At 41.3% G+C, this 19526-nt stretch overlaps 1 protein-coding gene across 1 annotated transcript in view; it reads right to left on the bottom strand.

Moving 5' to 3' along the window:
- Positions 1-5211, bottom strand: part of OPRK1 (opioid receptor kappa 1) — a 29078-nt gene extending 23867 nt beyond the window's left edge. The window contains exon 1 of the mRNA XM_060243796.1: positions 4934-5211. Within this exon, the coding sequence (XP_060099779.1) occupies positions 4934-5196 (263 nt within the window). The 5' untranslated portion in view covers positions 5197-5211. The remainder of the gene's footprint in view (positions 1-4933) is intronic.
- Positions 5212-19526: the final 14315 nt, after the last annotated feature.

Here is a 19526-nt window from a genome sequence, read left to right as displayed (position 1 = left end):
CCTATGACAAAAGGCTTGAATCTTATTTTTTTTAACCTGACTATGTAAATATACAAATTACACAACTCCTAGTCATAATGCTTGTGATATATGACATCCTGAGGCAAATTCTTTATAAATTTCTATACCAACCACCTCTTGTTTGACCCTCGATTATTATGGTCATGGAATATACAGATCAGGACTAGGCATCTGGGGAAAGAACCTTTCCAGGGCTTTTTGTTGCAGGAACTCCTTTGCATATTAGGCCACACACTCCTGATACAGCCAATCCTTCTGGAGCTTACAATAGGTCCTGTACTAAGAACCCTGTAAGATCTTGGAGGATTGACTACATTAGGCATGTGTGTCCTAATATGCAAATGAGTTCCTGCTACAAAAAAAGCCCTGGACCTTTCAATGAACTTATCCTCAAGTTAGAATGAACAGAATTGCCGAAGGCTACCATTGTAACATACTTACCTACAGGTTTCAGATTCAGTGGTTGCACACAGGAGCACAGCTCCTGAACTTTTATGAGAGTTCCACCTCCTCCTTCTGAGAGTTTCACCTCCTTGTCCATTGAATAGTATGTGCAGCTACATAACAATCCCTGGATGAGCTCCACCACCTATTTTTCTACAAAATGACCCCTGCTTACCTAGGACTAAATCCATCTGAATCTGTGTAAGGCATATTTGAAAGAACATGTATGGGATTAGGTTAACTGGATATCATCAGTCAAGAGAAAATAACATCTCTACTAGTTTTTTTCCACCATAATGTCTCAAAAGAGTACAGTGCTGTTATCAGCATTTGTACAATCACTGTTGTAGTCATAAATTGGCCACATATCTATGCAAGTGGCTCCTGGTTTAGCAGCTATTACACACAATCACCCCAAACAATTTTTCTTCAAAAATATTATCCAGAGACTGGGTCCATGGACAGAAGATAGATATTTCTACAAAGCTGTGAAAATCCTAGGTTTGAAGAAAAATCTGAAATCTAAAAAAACAAAAAAAAAAAACAAAATACATTGGAGAGAATTAAAATTCTTCAAATTGACAGAAACAGGACTTGTAGTTTCATTAAACAAATGCCCCCAGTGGCCATTGCTAGGCAACCACAGCAGTATTGCTGCCCTTCAAGCCTTGTTTTATATCAGTAAAAGGCAATGAGAAAGCCAGGGATCTTCCCAGGATTGTTTTGGCCTTTAAGGGAAGACTCCTCACAGCCAGAGGCAGCAGCAACAACCAGGTGATAATAACATACATCCTGCATGACTTGCCCATGACTGGCTGCTTGCTAATGTTCAGTAGCAGCCACCCCCTAAAATCTTGTTTGGTGTAATAGTTAGAGTTTCAGACTGAGATCTGGGTAATCCGGGTTTGAATTCCCACTCTGCCATAGTGCTCAGTGAGTAATCTTGGACTAGTCACACACTTTTAGCCTAACCTATCTCACAGGACTTTTGTGAGGATAAAATGGAGGAGAATAATGTAAGCTGCTTTGGGTCCTCATTGTGGAAGAAGGTGGGGTATAAATGAAGTAAATAAATAATAAATATAGTAGAGACAGGGTTGCCATGTCCTGGCAACTGGCAGGGGATGGGGGGACTTAACAGGAGAAACAGAAAGGCCCAAGCCACATGGTCAGCATCATGCAGGAGATGAACTCATCATGCAGTGACTTCCAGGTGATGCTCTGATATTTGGTCAAAAATTCTATGGTAAACTTTATTTCTACCCTGTGTGGCATTTTATCCATGGGTATTTAAGTTCTGGTCTTTGACCATAATAAAGCTGAACTGAACCATAGAGTTTTTGCCCAAATACCAGAGTGTCATCTAGAGATTGCTTGCATGATGATGTCAGTTCCTGTATGATGCCAGCAACATGGCCTAGATTGTCTTTTTTCTACCGATAAGTCCCCCACCAACAAGCTGATTAGTGGCTGGGGGACAAGGCTGATGGTTAGGGGCTCCTGCCTCCAGCAGGGGGTCTGACAACCCTTGGGGCAGATAAGAAGTAGATGGGCTGGCGGGCAGGAAGGAGAAAAGGAAGCAAAAGAAGGTGAGGAAATCCAGAGGAAAGTGAACCCCCCACACAAAAGTCATCGCAGGTTCCACGCTGTGTAATTGGGTTTGGCCTGGCAACCAACACAGTATAACTGAGCCCAGCCCAGCTGGACAGTCAGAACCACACAGAGTTTTCTCAGGGAGAGCTGCCAGGAGGAGGGAAGAAGGGAGGAAGCAGGAATAGGGGAGAGGTTATCCGGGCTTTCAGGCAAGGGAAAGCAGAAATAGTAAGCAAAGGAATGAGGTATCCTCCACAAGTCCTTGTGGGACTGCCACTTGTGTGTGTGTATGTGGTAAATTATAAATCATAGTGGTATATGTTGCTTGGTGTTTGTGTGTGCATGCGTGTAGACTAATACAGAGAGAATATGAGTATTATATAACACTGAAAGAACTCATTTGTATATTAGGCCACACCCCCTGATGTCACTGGAAGGGACATCACTCATTTAGTAGGTTACTTTCTATATATTGACACAGAACGGTACAGTGTCATCAGCTGCATTTCATGGATGTGTGTTCTCATGCAGCCCAATGAGAGGCCTCGTTTCACCCCTCCCCCCAACACAGCCAGAGAGAGAGAAACGTGTGGCGGAGCAGGCAGTGGCAGGCCTGGCCTCTCCTCGGAGAGGGTGCTTTTGGGTGGCTCCATGTCTCTTGCCAGCCAGAACTGCATTCCTGTTAAAAAAAAGATGTGTGTGTGTGTGTGTTTGTATCTTTGGTAATAATATACACAACATGTAAACTAACACTTTCGGTAATGAAAATATTTAAAATCTCTTAGAGTAAGATGGAGAGAGTGTGATTTCACTGATTATCCAGTTATTTATCATTACTCTATATAGGATATATTGAGGACAGGAGAACACACAATGTGACATACAGCAGATATTATTTTATTAGGAAACATCTTCCTCTCTCAATATAAAAGAAATAAACTAATAGTTTGTTACCTTTTTGCGAGTAAAAATTATATTCATTTTATTGTGTTGATCTACAGATCCTTCCTCTGAGGGATTAAATTAAAATGTAAATGTCACACATTTTTCTGCTTTAAAATTCTGACTGTTTTATTTTGGCCACCTGATACTTCTTGGTTCACCCAGAGGTGGTTGTGCATTCCTATTCAGTTTTCCCTTTTATTCAATGTAGATTTCCAATGTGCTCCACATTAGGGTTGCCAAGTCCAATTCAAGAAATATCTGAGGACTTTGGGGGTGCAACCAGGAGACATTGGGGTGGAGCCAGGAACAAGGGTGTGACAAGCATAATTGAACTCCAAGGGAGTTCTGGCCATCACATTTAAAGGAACAGCACACCTTTTTAAAGGTCTTCCTTCCATAGGAAATCATGAAGGATAGGGGCACCTTCTTTTGGGGCTCATAGAATTTCTAAATTTATTAGAAATTATTTCTAATCGTTTTGAAACTTGGGGGGTATTTTGGGGAGAGGCACTAGATGCTATACTGAAAATTTGGTGCCTCTACCTCAAAAAACAGCTCCCCCAGAGCCCTTGAAACCTCCAGATCAATTCCCCATTATACCCTATGAGAATCGATCTCCACATAGGGAATAATGAAAGTGCTCAGCAGACGTTTCCCTCCCCCCCACCCCGTTTCTGGTGACTCTGAAGCGAGGGATTGGCCTCTCTACTCACGAGTTGCTGCCAGCTTCTTCAAAGTAACACAGACACACCATCCCAAGAGGAAGCCTTTCAACCGGAGACTGAAGCCTCCAGAGGTAGAAAGGCACATGGTCCTCTGGGGGTGGGGCTTCCCCCCACCGGCCAGCTGACTGGGAGCAGGAAGGAGCCTGTGAAAGTGGAAGAACCCCCGCTGGGACCTGGGGATTGGCAAGCCTTCTCCACATTAATAATTTCTACTATAACCAAAGGAACTACTAATAGAGATAGTGCTCCTTTATACTGTCTGTGACTGCTCCTTTAGGCACATATAGGTGGGAAGGGGGTGGGTGGGGGACAGTGATCTATTAAGCCTATGGGAATCTTCCTTGCATAGGTGAGCTGTTTCAATGGGTCAAATCATCAGTCTTAATTGAACTCCCACTCAATATACAGTTTTCAACATGAAACCATTTTCTTCAAAAGACAAAGAACAAATTATGCAGACTGCAAGAAATAAAGACTATGATTATTATATAATATTGGTAATAATATATACAACATTATCTGCTTCTGATCCCTGGGGGGCGCTCTACCCACATAGTTCCACAATTTATATATCTTGTACTACTTTACCACATCATGCAAACACAGGTTTTACAACTTTTAAGTCTATTTTATCAAAATCTTCATCTCAGAATCAAGGGGACACAGTCTCTGATATTTAAACAGACATAAGTTTTTGGATTTTTAAAAAAATGTTGGTTAGGCTTAGAAATGCTAAACAGAAAGAATGGATAAAGGTATTTAAAGGAAGAAATGCCATGGCATGTGAGTTCATCAACAGTTACTCTTTCAGTTTATGCCATGTGCAAAGATCCAGCTAGACACAGGTTCACTATCTGGGTCTGAATATCCCTATACTAAGAAGCATCTTAGAACCCTAACATTTACAATCTTAGTAATTATATATCTCTTCCTAAATTCACAGAGAGTTCACACATTTTGTTTTTTCATGCATTTTTCATTATCATGGCTGCAAACCTACACACACTTCTGGGGAGTAAACCCTACTGAATATAACGGAAATTACTTCTGAGAAGTCACAGATAGGCTACTAGTCAATTAGTGCAACCCTAAACACAGTTAGACATCTCCCTAATGCCACTGAAGATAACGAATTTAGAATTGTAATCCTGTTTAGGATTGCCCTTTATGGCATCCAAATAATTTCTAATAAAGCTCCATCTTACCTTATGATGACAAACATTACTAGAGAGTTGCCAACCAAGCCAACCACAAAGACCATGGAATAGACAGCAGTGATAATTATAGGAATAGCTGGGGAGATATTAGTGTTGTTCTGCTGTAAATCCTCATACATGCCACTGTTATTGTTGCCATATTCAGCCCAGTCTAGGAGCCAGTTGCTACTGCTGCTGCTTGGAAGCAGACATAGTCCTGGGGAGCAAGTGGGGCCTGGTTCCTCACGAAAAATGTACACTGGGGATTCCATAGAGGCCAGGTTCAGCAGAGGGAATAGCAGAAAGGAAGTGCTGGAAAGAGAGGAAACTGATAAGAACAGTGTACAGTAGAGAAATCAATGAAAATCAAAAAGTTATTCAAATTATCTAGAGTATCTCCAAAAACATTGGTTTGTAAGTAGAGGATAGGATGAGATATCCCACAGTAGTGGGAGGAATTGTTAAACCACAGGCAAATTCTTTAACAAATCAATCACTTGATTCACATCCCATCTGAGCCTAAATGTACTGATGGAAACTATTTTAGACCTTAGAGTTCATTGAGAGAAAACTGGAATAAATCCAAGTCCTTCAGATAGTGGGTTATGAAACAACGCCACAACAATTAAACATTTTGAAACTCCTTTGGACTTTTAAATACAAGAAAGCACCAAAAGACTGTCTAGATAAAGTGAGTATGAATGCTTTTGGTTCAGGACCATGATCTGAAAGTGGTCAGGTCCACTCCCCTTTTTAACCTCTTTCTCCTTAGATAAACTAAAAAACTATCACAACAAAAAGCAATTTAAGTATAGTGAGAAGAGCACTTACACTCTTTGAAAGATATACCTTTTTCAGTAATAGATAAATAGATTTCAGTAACACGAAATTACTATGAAAAAGAAAGCAAGAGATATATAACAGTAATAACATTACCTTTATAAAAAAATCCAGGGGAAGAAGCAAAGTCTTCCAAGAGATTCACAAGTTCAAAAGCATCCTCTCTGTCTCTGTTTCAGCACTGGAAATGACACTTCTTTTCCCTTTGAATCTTTATGGCTTGAATTCCTGAGGAGCAAATAACAGGCTGAATCCCAAGTATTAGACTACAGCAGCCCTGGCTGCTGCCTGCACTTTACCTGAGAACCAAGCGATCTCTCACACATTCATTCTCTTTGCTAGCTCTGCACTCCAGCAGCCCCTACTGCACACATTCTCCTGGAAGCTCACATGACTTTTTTCTAAACACCAAAAGGAAGGCAAGTATTAGACAAGGGAAAGGCAGCCAGTCCTAAAGCATCAAGAATTTTTAAACAACAATTCAAGTTGCTTTCTTACTCTTATCATAGCTTTAAGGGTTTTTTAAAAAAAGCATATGGATTCTCTTTGTAAATATCCTCACTGTTAATTAGCATTAAAAGGCACATACACAGAGAAAATTTCAAATGAGGCATATTTGACAACCTACATAATACATCTTGAATGTATTCAGGGCTTATCTGTCATGCTAATACTTTGTCCACTGTTTCACTAAAACCAGATTAAGGAAGCAAGGCAGAAAAACCTTTCTTATCCTATGATGCTGCAGACAGAGAATTGCCATTGCACACAGGAAGATAATACTTTTCTCCTTTTTTCTGTTACAGCTTGAGGAAATTGTTTGAAAAAAACAAAACAAAACTTGCTTTTCTTGATTCTCACAGGTATTAAACTTTTAAATGACCCTATGAAGTTAGGAACATCCACATGAAACCAAAGGTTTCCAGCTGTTGTTGGAATGACTTCCTAGAAATCTAGAGAGAGAAATCATTTGAACTTCACAGTTAGCAATTCTTAACCACAACATGAGTCTGAGAGTCAGTAGAGAAAGCCTTTGGATGCAACTATTTTTCTACTGATGCCATTATTATATTGTAAGAATTATATTATATTGGGAGGAGCTATAAAATATTCCATAATTTATTGTGCAGAGAACTTGCAGTTGTGAAATGACCAAGCCCTGTACAGATTGCAGGAAAATGATCATGCTGACATTTACTCTGTGGCTTCTATTTAAATCCTACAGGTTAATGCAGCACTCACACACAAGGCAACTTGTATGGCTGTGTTAACAAGGCAAGGTGACTCAAAATTATAATACAAACACACATGTTCAGAATTGACAGAAACTGGACAGGGTCAAGTGAAGGCAGGCAGGAACTCATCTCTTTTCTAGCAACACTCTTTCCTCCATATACCCCAGGTGTCTGTTCCATGCAGTGTGCAGAGGTGTGTTTCACTTCATCCCAATCCTCTACCAGTGACATATTTTACAGGGATGTGAATAGTCTAAGGGGGAGAGTATCTGTCTTCTCTTGAGATACTTCTTTTGTCATTCTAATCTGTCCAGGGAGTTCCACTTTCCACTTTTAGAACCAGAACCAGATTACCAATCAGGATGAATATTAAATATCTATATTACTGGACAGGGCTTTTTTGGTAGCAAAAGCCCTGCAGGAACTCATTTTCATATTAGGCCACACCCCTTGATGTCACCATTGTTTCACATAGGGCTTTGTGTAGAAAAAGCCCAGCAAGAATTCATTAGCATATTAGGCCACACCCCCTGACACCAAGCCAGCCAGAACTGCGTTCCTGTGCGTTCCTGCTCACAAAAAGCCCTGTTACTGGATATCAAGACAGAAAGTACATGAGAAGACTTTTCTGTTTCTGGGGTCAGAACTGCTCTCATAGAAAAGAATAACTTAAAAAAAAATTAAAGGGACCAGGTACAAACAACTGAGCTGAGAGCTGGTAGTCCCTCCACCCCTTTGAATTTTAAAATACAAGGATCAAATCTTCCTAGCCCTGAATTTACCTGGCATTGCTTTTATGGAAGCTCTGGACCACATTTGGTTTGTCTGCTTTAATTCTTGCCCCCACCAGCTATGTTGGAGATGGGAAACACCTACCCTGATTGCCAAGCTTCATAGGGTTGCAGGAGCCTGCTTGCTGGCTTACCTGCCATTTCCCAGCAGTTGGGGCAAACTCTGTCACTTCTGATGCCAGCAGCAGGGGCTGAAAGTGAAGGGAAAGGACCAAAACATGGCTCTGGAGTCATCAGAGGAGTAATGCCAGGTAAGTTCAGGACTGAGCCAGTTCAGTCTCTGCTTTTGTTTTTACATTTCTAAGGGAGTGGAAGAAGCCAGCTATCAGCTCTCACTTTAATTGTACGACAGTGCTTGGTCTCTCTGTAATTTTTAATTATTGTTATTGTTTTAATAAGCATGTAGAGCAAGGGTGTCAAACATGCAGCCCAGGAGCCGAATCAGGCAGAGGGCTCCTATCAGGCCCCCTATCAACTGGCTGTCTGCTTCCTTCTCCCTCTCTCTTGCTTCCTTCTGGATCACAGCTTGCCTTTCCAGGCTTGCTCAGGAACTACAGAGCAAAGTCTCCATTGGCTAAGGCTCCTCCCTTGGGGAGGAAGAGCTTGTTTTGCCAGGCTCTCTCAATCGCATAGCATAGCTGCTGAACCAAACCTCTCTTCCTTCTATTGGCTGAGGCTCCTCCCCCTCCTCGTAAGGAAGGAAAGAGCCACAGCTTAATTTGCCCATTTCCCTGGATTGCAAGGGAAAGATATAAAGAAATCACCTTTAAGACCAATGAGTGCAAATGTTTTAAGCATATTTTTGTAAGTTTTTTAAATCTCTAATTGTGCTTGTCTATGTCCTTTAGAAAGTTTATATCTCTACTACCTGGCATAACAAATGAGTTCGACACCCCTGGAGGGAGGAGGAGAATTCTGATTGGAACCATAGCCAGGTCTAATCTTATGGAACCAAGAGTCACTAAACCATTATTCTAGTCCCCAGATTATTGATGTTTTGGGGGGGGGGGGGGGGACCAAAATCCAAAACTGTAAGGGCACTCCCAAATATTTGGGACATCAAAGCAAGTGCCCAATCAGTGGGGTGGAGCCAGGAGACATTGGGGCAGAGCCAGGAGCAAGGGTGTGACAAGCATAATTGAACTCCAAGGGAGTTCTGGCCATCACATTTAAAGGGACAGCACACCTTTTTAAAATGCCTTCCTTCTATAGGAAATAATGAAAGACAGGGGCACCTTCTTTTGGGGCTCATAGAATTGGATCCCCTGGTCCAATCGTTTTGAAACTTGGGGGGTACTTTGGGGAGAGGCGCTAGATGCTATACTGAAAACTTGGTGCCTCTACCTCAAAACACAGTCCCCCCACAGCCCCCGATACCTCCAGATCAATTCCCCGTTATACCCTATGAGAATCGATCTCCACATAGGGAATAATGAAGTGCCCAGCAGACATTTCCCTCCCCTCCCCCTTTTCTGGCAACTCTGAAGCGAGGGATTGGCCTCTCTACTCACGAGTTGCTGCCAGCTTCTTCAAAGTAACTCAGACACACCATCCCAAGAGGAAGCCTTTCCAATTGGAGACTGAAGCCTCCAGAGGTGGAAAGGGCTGTGGGGGCACGGCTTCCCCCCACCGGCCAGCTGACTGGGGGCAGGAAGGAGCCTGGGAAAGAGAGAGAACCCCTGCTGGGACCTGGGGATTGGCAAGCCTACCATGAGGCCAGTATTTTTGAAATGCTAGACACTGTCTGTTCTAAGATCATTTGTGATGTTATTCTGATGCAGGAAAAAACAAAAAAGAGATTTTGTAGCAACCTAAAGATTGACAGATTTATTACAATCTAAACATTCATGGGTTGGAGTCCGTTGTTGTTGTTGTTATTTATTTATTTAATCATCCCATCCCAGCTCATGCCAAGCTCTGGGTGATGTACAACATATAATTTAAAACAATATACAGAACAAATACAGCACATAGATTAATTAAAATTATAAAAGCTCAGATAGTGCCCAATAGGTTTTTTTCTTGACATCCTGGGCTGCTAGGGGGAAGAAAAACTTTCAAAACATTGGGGGGGGGGGGCGGAGAATGGAAGGTGCCAGCTGAATAATTACTGTCTTCAGCCAAAAACCTAGTGGAATATCTCTGCCTTACAAACTCTGCAGAATTGCATGAGATCCCTCAGGGCCATGACATTACCTGACGCAGAGTTTTACCAGGTTGTGAGCAGGTCCTGGCCATAGTTGAGGATAGCCAGGGATCACCAGAGTGTTGTTATCAGTGGAGCACAAGGCTCTTCCAGGGACATACCAGAGGAGATGGTCCTGCAGATACTTTGGTCCTAGACCACTCAAGGCCGTATCTGATCATCACAACATGAGACTAAATGTTAGAGAATTAATTACTATCTTAATTTTTGCACCTGTGATTCAACAGATCATATATTTCTTGTGATCTGTTAACTGTTTGCAGACTTTATCAAAAACATTCCATCTAGAAACTTTGGCGAGAATATCAGCAGAAACATCTTTCTAGGACTAAAACATCAAGGTGCATATCATCTAAGGACTGTTGTCCACAAATATATTATCATTTCAGTAACCAGTTGGCTGCTTGGCACACCAGCCTTCCAAATATGTCAGGGGTATAAGACTATAGAAAAGTGAAAGCCATCTGGAAGGAGAAGACAGATGGTGGAAATTCAGCTCAAGTGGTTCACCTTTATGGTCCTGTGCTACTGAGAAACTTGCAGTGTAGAGTGATGTCAAACTGTTTTTCTGTTCTTAATTCTCTTTATAGCTATAGTTACCAAGAGAGCTGTTAATTTATTAAAAGCCAATCTGTGATTAAGCATCTCTTCACATTCTTTGGCCCAGCAATGCCTAACACCCTTACTAATTTGTTCCAAGTAATACTTCTGCAACCTGTCTTTAATCATATGCTATAATTTCAGCCAATAATGAAATGTATAAGATCTAAGTGAAAAAAGGCAGTCTCCATGTAAACCATTGCTGAAGAAGAACTATGTGGGACATGTTGAAGAGACTTCAGCAAGGAGTTCTGAAGAGCCATGGTCTCTATGGTTATACTTTGCCTCATCCCCAATTTCAACTATAAAAATCAACCTTTGGAACATTTTCCCCATAAGAAAAGTCAGCAATGGTGCTATTAAGTTACTACTTTTGTAATGAAAAGTTGGCACCCCCAGTTGTAGCCTGGTGGTCTTCTGTGAGATTTCTGTGTGAGTGAGTGAGAGTAAGAGGTGTGGGGCAGAAAAAGATTATTGGAGATTACTGCGGTATATCTCGACAGCACTGGAAGAGATGTTACTATGAACTTGGCACCATTTTACTGGTCCTGTTTTTAACAACTGTCTGATACCAAAATTAAACTCCTCCTGTAGATATTAAAAAGGATGAAAGAAGTTCACTGGCTAAGTATCTGCACAACAGGTTGCTTTTAAAGGCATGGGAAACGCAGCCAGTAAAAAGCTGCAAGTCCCTCTTAAATATCCTTTTTTGGATAACTGCAGAAAAGCTTGTATGAACTTCATATAACTTGAAATTAATTCATTAATTACAGTACAAGTCTCTGCTACCTTTCACAGCAATTTCCCGATGTTTCAACCAAAGAAAGTATGAAAAATAGCTGTCAAAAGATTTTCTTGAAACCAAGCAAGCTTGGTTGTAGCTTGAGGCAGGGTTCCGGTAGTAGCAGCTGAAGGAAGGGCCTACTAAATGTGTCAGCATATTTTGAGGTAGAGCAGCTGCCAGGGTCCAGTGTGGGTGGTACACAGTGCTGGCATTCCTGATGGCAATGGCAACAACACTCCTAACTGCATACACTGGCCAGGGATATGTAGGTAGTGCAGACAATTGAACATGGGCATTAGGAGTGCTTGCAAGCTGGAGAAGAATACAGATAGGTGCATGCAGGTATGGGGGTGAAAAGAGAGGACCACCCACTTTCCACCCCCATTTTGGTTCAGCATGAGTTTCAGAGAGATTTTTCTGAAAATGAATTTACTTCCGAAGAAGAGGCAGGTTTGGGGGAGTGCCCTGGAAGTGGCATCACAGGAAAAGGTGGAATTTTGGTTCAGTGTGCCCCGGAAGTGACATCACTTGGTCCTTGCCAGCACAGGAAATGACATAATTCCTGTCTCCCAGCTCCATCCCCAAAGTCTCCTGGCTCCACCCCCAAATTTTAGTAGGCCACAAAGGAGAAATGTAAAAATTGCCGGGCTACGGGAAAGAAAAGTTTGGGAAACCCTGATATAGAGTATGGTAAAGAGTTGTTTTCTGTTGCTCCAGAAAGGTCAGACCAGAACTAATGGGTTGAAATTAAATCAAATGTTTCCAGCTAAACATTAGGAAGAATTTTCTGATGGTTAGAGCAGTTTCTCAGTGGAACATGCTTCCTTGGAAAGTGGTGGGCTCTCCTTCTTTGGAGGTTTTAAACAGATGCTAGATGGCCATTTGAGAGCAATGCTGATTCTTTGAGCTTAAGAGGATCTTGAGAAGGAAGGTAGGAAGGGTTGTATCAGTGCCTAGTTTTTGTGGCCCTTTCTTACATGCCCAGGGAAATGTTCTCCACTTTGGGGTCAGGCAGAAATTTTTCTCCAGGCCAGTTTGGCCATGGACCTGGAGGTTTTTTTATTGCCATCTTCTGGGCAGGGAGCAGGGGTCACTGGAGGTATTTGTGAATCTCCTGTAATGTGCAGAGGGTTGGACTAGATGATCCTGGAGGACCTTTCCAACTCTATGATTCTATTATTCTCTTTAGTGCTAGGGCTGCCAGCTCTGGCTTGGAATTGTTCTAAGATTTGGGGCTGGTGAATGGAGAAGATAGAGGTTATGGAGGAAAAGGAACTCTGCAAAGATGTGGTGTCATAGCAGCCACTTTCTAAAGTTGCCATATACCCCAGGGCAACTTATCTCTGAAGTCTGATGATCAGTTGTAATTCTGGGAGAACTTCAAGTTCCACATTGAGGTTGGTAACTAGGGGCAGCCCATCCACTAGGTAGTTTTAGCTATTGTGCTAGGGGAAACTTTATGATGTTACCTGGGCTGGGTAGTAACTCAGAGCATGCTGGCCCCATGCCCAGACCAGCTGGCAGCTTGGAGCACATGTGCCCAGATTGACTTACTAGCAGGCAGATTGGAGGGAGGGCATACCTGAGCCAGCTGGCAAGGAGCATATCCTGGCTAACTGGAGTGTGTGTCACCTGAGCCAGCTGGCATAGGGTACCAAAAAATCTTTGGCCAGCTCTGTTGGTAATCCTACTCTACACACTTATATCTAGTTGCTTAGTTCTGTATATGGGTTGAAATGTAACATTTGGAAGTTGGGGCAGTGTTGGTAGGATTGCTGTCCTAATGGGTTTCTCAGCTGCTCTCTTTATGGAGCAAGGAAGGCAAGTGGTTATAGCTGTGGATCCTGGATGATAAATCTGAGAGTGTTTCACAGGGTAGCTGTGTTGGTCTACAGTAGATTCCAGTCTGGTATGAGTCAGATTTTCCTTCATCAGATATGAAATCAAATGGAAGAACACGTTATATGTATCCCCATGTTCATTTGAAACAACTTTTTTTTTTAACAGATTGTAGTTACTGTGATTTGAGTTGGTGGGAAGGGCTACATATCATTTCTGCTTCCCCAAATCACCACCTATACGCTGCTTTTACCCTCTTATTGACTAAATGTGGATAGATACCTAATTGTTTCTGTCAGCAAGAGCAAAAGTGGCTTGTGGATGGCAATTTTGTGGGAGAGAACAAGGAAAAAAATGAGTTTTAAAATTATCAGAAGCCTCCACAAAACATGCAGTTCCACTCTGCACTTAACTGCTTTGTTACAAAAGGTCGGAAATCTTCCAGGTAGCCCATAGATGAATTCTGACCTTGAATTTAATTTCTATTTTTAGCATATACATATTACGTAGTAATATGAAGCCATATAGTTCTCTATTTTCTCCTTCAATTCCTCTTCTGTTCTCTAACAAAAGAGACTTGTTCACATCCAAAAAGTACAAACCTCTGCTCACTCTCATCTGAGCTACAGTCATTACAATAATTTCTACAGTATAGCCTATTCTTTTTTCCTGTGTGGCAATAAGTTCTCAAATAAATACATGCATATATGCTATAAATATATCCTAGTTGTTTGCTACATTCTAACTGCTACAAAAATTCTGTATTTTTAATATCTCAGTGACAAAACAAAGAAAGAGAAGATTCGTTAATGGAAGAAGGTGTTTTAAGACCTTTGATATAGCTCTTGTTGCTAAGGAAACTCCATTTTTCTGCCACCAGTTCTAAGTTGCCTATAGGGAATCTGGCTGTCATGCAATTCATAGGGAAAAGGACATACAAAAATCTTGAGGAAAAACTCTACACAATCTGTCAATGTGACACGCATGAATTATACATAGTTCACACATCAAGCATAAGTTGTGTGGGGTTTAAAGTTCAGTCTCAAATATCTGTCCTTTAAAATTTGTGGTAATGAAAAAAATCCCTTTTTAGCAACTTTCCCTTTTATAATCATTCTCTGCACTCTCTGAGTCAAATGGTCTTCCATTAGAAAAAAATGACTGCGTAGGGCCTGTGACTTGAACTCAGGGACAAGGGTGGGACAACCTCATGAATGGCCCATATCTTTGTGTTGAGGGCTCCTGTTCAAACATCATAAGAACATAAGAAGAAGAAGATAGAAGAAGAAGATATTGGATTTATATCCCGCCCTCCACTCCGAAGAGTCTCAGAGCGGCTCACAATCTCCTTTACCTTCCTCCCCCACAACAAACACCCTGTGAGGTAGGTGGGGCTGGAGAGGGCTCTCACAACAGCTGCCCTTTCAAGGACAACCTCTGCCAGAGCTATGGCTGACCCAAGGCCATGCTAGCAGGTGCAAGTGGAGGCGTGGGGAATCAAACCCGGTTCTCCCAGATAAGAGTCCACGCACTTAACTACTACACCAAACTGGCTCTCCTTTTAAGAATATAAGAGAAGATATGTTGGATCAGGCCAATGGCCCATCCAGTCCAACACTCTGTGTCACACAGTGGCCAAAAAAACCCAAGTGCCATCAGGAGGTCCACCAGTGGGGCTAGAAGCCCTCCTACTGTGCCCCAAGCACCAAGAATACAGAGCATCACTGCCCCAGACAGAGAGTTCCAACAATACACTGTGGCTAATAGCCACTGATGGACCTCTGCTCCATATGTTTATCCAATCCCCTCTTGAATCTGGCTATGCTTGTAGCTGTCACCATCTCCTGTGGCAGTGAATTCCATGTGTTAATCATCCTTTGGGTGAAGAAATACTTCCTTTTATCTGTTCTAACCCGCCTGCTCAGCAATTTCATTGAATGTCCATGAGTTCTTGTATTGTGAGAAAGGGGAAAAAGTACTTCTTTCTCTACGTTCTCTATCCCATGCATACTTGTAAACCTCTATCATATCACCCCTCAGCCAAGATTTCTCCAAGCTAAAGAGCCCCAAATGTTTTAACCATTCTTCTTAGGCAAAGTGTTCCAACCCTTTAAGTATTCTAGTTGCCCTTTTCTGGACTTTTTCCAATGCTATAATATCTTTTTTGACGTGTGGTGACCAGAATTGTACACAGTATTCCAAATGAGGTCGCACCATTGATTTATACAGGGGCATTATGATACTGGCTGATTTGTTTTCATTTCCCTTCCTAATAATTCCCAGCAGGGTGTTGACCTTTTTTATTGCAATCTCACACTGTCTTGACATTTTCAGTGAGTCAACTACCAAGACCCCAAAATATCTCTCTTCATCAATCTCTGCCAGTTCACACCCCCATCAACTTGTATTTATAGTTAGGATTTTTTGCCCCAATGTGCATTACTTTGCACTTGACCACGTTGAACCCCATTTGCCACATTAATGCCCACTCACCCAGCTTCAACAGATCCCTTTGGAGCGCCTCACAATTCTCTCTGGTTCTCACCACCCTGAACAATTTAGAGTCATCCACAACCTTAGCCACTTCACTGCTTACTCCCAACTCCAAATCATCAATGAATAAGTTAAAAAGCATGAGACCCAGTGCTTACCACCCTCCATTGAGAAAATTGTCCATTGATACTCACTCTCTGTTTCCTATTAATTAGCCAGTTTTTGATCCACAAGAGGACCCGTCCTTTTACTCCATGACTCTCGAGCTTTCTAAGGAGCCTTTGATGAGGAACTTTATCAAAAGCTTTCTGGAAGTCAATTTTGTCCCCTTTGTCCACATGTTTGTTCACACCCTCAAAGAACTGTAACAGGTTAATGAGACAAGATCTTTCCTTACAGAACCCATGCTGAGTCTTCCTCAAGAACTTGTGTTCATCAATGTGCCTACTCATTCTCTCTTTGATAATGGTTTCCACCAACTTTCCCGGTATTGAAGTCAAACTGACTGGTCTGTAATTTCCCGGATCTCCTCTGGAACCCTTTTTAAAGATGTTCCAGTCCTCAGGAACAGAGGCAAATTTCAATGAAAGATTACATATTTTTGTCAGGAGATCCACAAGTTGACCTTTGAGTTCTTTCAGAACTCTTGGATGTATGCCATCCGGGTCTGGTGACTTATTAGTTTTTAATTTGTCTATCAGTTGTAGGACCTCCTCTCTTGTCACCTCAATCTGACTCACCCCTTCCAAAATTAGCGGTTCTGGAGTGGGCAAACACTTCTCATCTTCCACAGTGAAGACTGAGGCAAAGTATGCACTCAGTTTCTCAGCCATTTCTCTATCCTCCTTCAGTAATCCTTTTACTCCTTGGTAATCCAAGGGCCCCACTGCCTCCCTGGCTGGTTTCCTGCTTCTAATGTATTTGAAGACATTTTTATTGTTGGCCTTTATGTTTTTTGCAATATGCTCCTCATAGTTCCTTTTTGCCTGCCTGATCACAGATTTGCAATTGATTTGCCACAACCTGTGTTCCCTTTTATTAACCTCACTTGGACTAGTCAAGTCAAGTCAAGTCAAGTTAGCCTTTATTGGCATAATATATATATATATATATATATATATATATATATATATATATATATATATATATATATATATATATATATATATATATATATATATATATATATATATATATATATATATATATATGAGAGAGCAAATTGGTTAAAAAAAAAGATAAAATGGAACGATTGCATACATATACATCAGGAAAAGCATAAACTATTTCTATTAGATCCTCTTGCGTGCCTTTAAAACAGAATAAAGAAACTTAGCCACTTTCTCAGTGACACTAGATGAAGTATCGTTCAAAAGTCTATAGACCTTAAGTGCATCAGAACAATCAACCATGCTAACTAAAAGAGGATGTAAATACTTGTGACGAAGATCTGTATACAAATTACAATAAAGAAGAATATGAGTAACTGACTCCACACATTTTTGCTTACAGAGACAGTATCTGACTTTGTAGGCTGTCTTGTTAAATCTGCCATAAAGAATGGCAGAGGGCATGGCGTTGCATCGAGCAAGGGAAAAAGCTCTACGCTGCTGTGGCACCTGCAACACGGATAGATATGAGGCCATTTTCCCAGTACTAAGAGAGATCTCAAAAGTCAGTGGGGAACAGGTTTTCTTAGCCAGACTGTATAGGTCTTGGCGCTCAATATCTAGCAACCTGTTTTTAATTTGTTGGACTGTGGTGGTGAAGGACAGCATGGACAATAGTTCTAGGGATAAACCCATTTCTTTTATTTTTCTCTCAATATGTGCTGACCAATTTGACAAATTAAATTCAGAGAGCATTTGAGAGATATAGCTCCCCGGTTCAGAGTTGTAGTGCAAGCGTAGCCAGAATTTGAAGGTCATGAGCCATGCACTAGTAACCATTAAAGACATGCCAGTTTCTAAGCTGATAACAGCATATGGGACACATTTTGGCATGCCCAGAATTTTACACAAGAATTTGGATTGGACACGTTCAATAGCACATTCATAAAATCCAATCCAGATTGGGATGCCATACAGAAGTTGTGAAATCACTTTGGCTTTGAATATTTTTATGGCAGCTGGCACAAATTGGTTACCTCTGCCATAAAAAAAAACAAGCTGTGGCAGATGCACTGATGTTAGCTATCTTCACTGCATACTTGCGATGGGTAGACCAAGTCACATTATAGTGAAAATAAACACCTAAGTATTTAAAATACCTGACTTGCTCTATCTCTTTACAATCAGTAACCCATTTGTAAAGCCTCCATTTTTTTTTTTGAGAAAACTAAGATTTTGGACTTCTCTAAATTGAGCTGGAGCTTATTACTAGTAAAATACAGAACACAACGGGACAACTGACATCTTAAGCCCACTCTAGAGAAGGACAACAACATCGTATCGTCAGCATAAAGTAACAAGGGTGCATGTAATGCACCGAGTTTTGGACTATGGCAGTCAGGACCAGACAGCTGAATAGCCAGGTCATTAAGGAAGAGATTGAATAAAAAGGGAGCCAAAATGCAATCCTGTTTGACACCTTTATTGGCAGCAATCTTTGATGTTAGGTTGCCTGCTAATGAGCATTTGATCTGGCAGGTGGTAGAAGTGTGTAATAAGTATAAGGAGTCTTTTATCCATGTTTAGTTTATCTAGCTTAATCCAGAGGTGGTCCCTGAATCAAATGCACCTTTTAAATCTAAAAAAGCAACAAATAATTTCTGGTTATTTTGCACAGTGTACTTGTTGACTAGATGGGATAGGGTAATGTAGCGGTCTAAAGTGGTCTTCCCTTTGCAGAAGCCCAGCTGTTCAGGGCCAAGAATTTTTTCCTGCAACATCCAGAGATTGAGCTTGACTAATAGATGTTTGGAGTAAAGCTTGCCAATAATGAAGAGTAGGCTAATGGGCCTGTAATTGGAAGGGTCAGTGTAATCACCTTTTTTGTAAAGCAGGACCACTATTGTATTCAACCATGGCAAGGGAATTATGCCAGTTCGATCTACAATTGTAAATAGAGATGCAAGGGGAGAAGCCCACTAGTCTAGGTATAATTTTAAGATTTTGGAGGAAATGGTATCTGGGCCAGGAGCTTTTCCTAATTTCAGTTGTGTCATTAATTCTTTTATTTCCTCTGGAGGGACAGGAGGCCAGTCAGGTAAATCAGCCAGAGGAAAATCAGATGATTCAGCACAAGCTAGATCTTGATGGGAAAGAACTGAGAAGTGCTGAAACCAAACATAAGAGGAAATGGCAGACATAGATGGGTCATCGGCCCGGGATGTACCTGAGACTATGGCCCAGTACTTATTAGAATTTTTTAAGGTAGTAGCATGGTATAGCTCTTCCCGTTGAGTTTTAATATAATTGTGCCTCCTTTTTGTGATAAGGTGGTGCAACTGAGTCTTAAGCGCAAAGTATTGTGATGACAAAGTCAGGGTGTTTAAATTGCGATACTGGTTGTAAACTTTACGCAGTAGAGTTTTTGTTTCTTTACATTCTCTGTCAAGCCATCGGTGTATAGAGTTTACCGGAATAGTTGCACCTCTGCTTGGGCACCCTGAAATGACACTCAGTGATTCAGAGATATAAGATGTTAAAAAATTGTAAGTTGATACAGATACATTAGGGTCAGCTGCACATATTAAAGAGGATCTGTATTCTACAGAGGGACCAGATCTGAAAAGCTGTTGGGTTTTCCAAACTTTGCAATCGTTCCATGGAATTCTGGGCAATAAGTCAGTCTTGTAAGGTTACAAGGACAA

Source organism: Heteronotia binoei, chromosome 7 (assembly GCF_032191835.1).
Source record: "Heteronotia binoei isolate CCM8104 ecotype False Entrance Well chromosome 7, APGP_CSIRO_Hbin_v1, whole genome shotgun sequence".
Taxonomy (NCBI): domain Eukaryota; kingdom Metazoa; phylum Chordata; class Lepidosauria; order Squamata; family Gekkonidae; genus Heteronotia; species Heteronotia binoei.
Note: the sequence above shows the minus strand (reverse complement) of the source record. Positions and strands in the feature narration are given on the sequence as shown.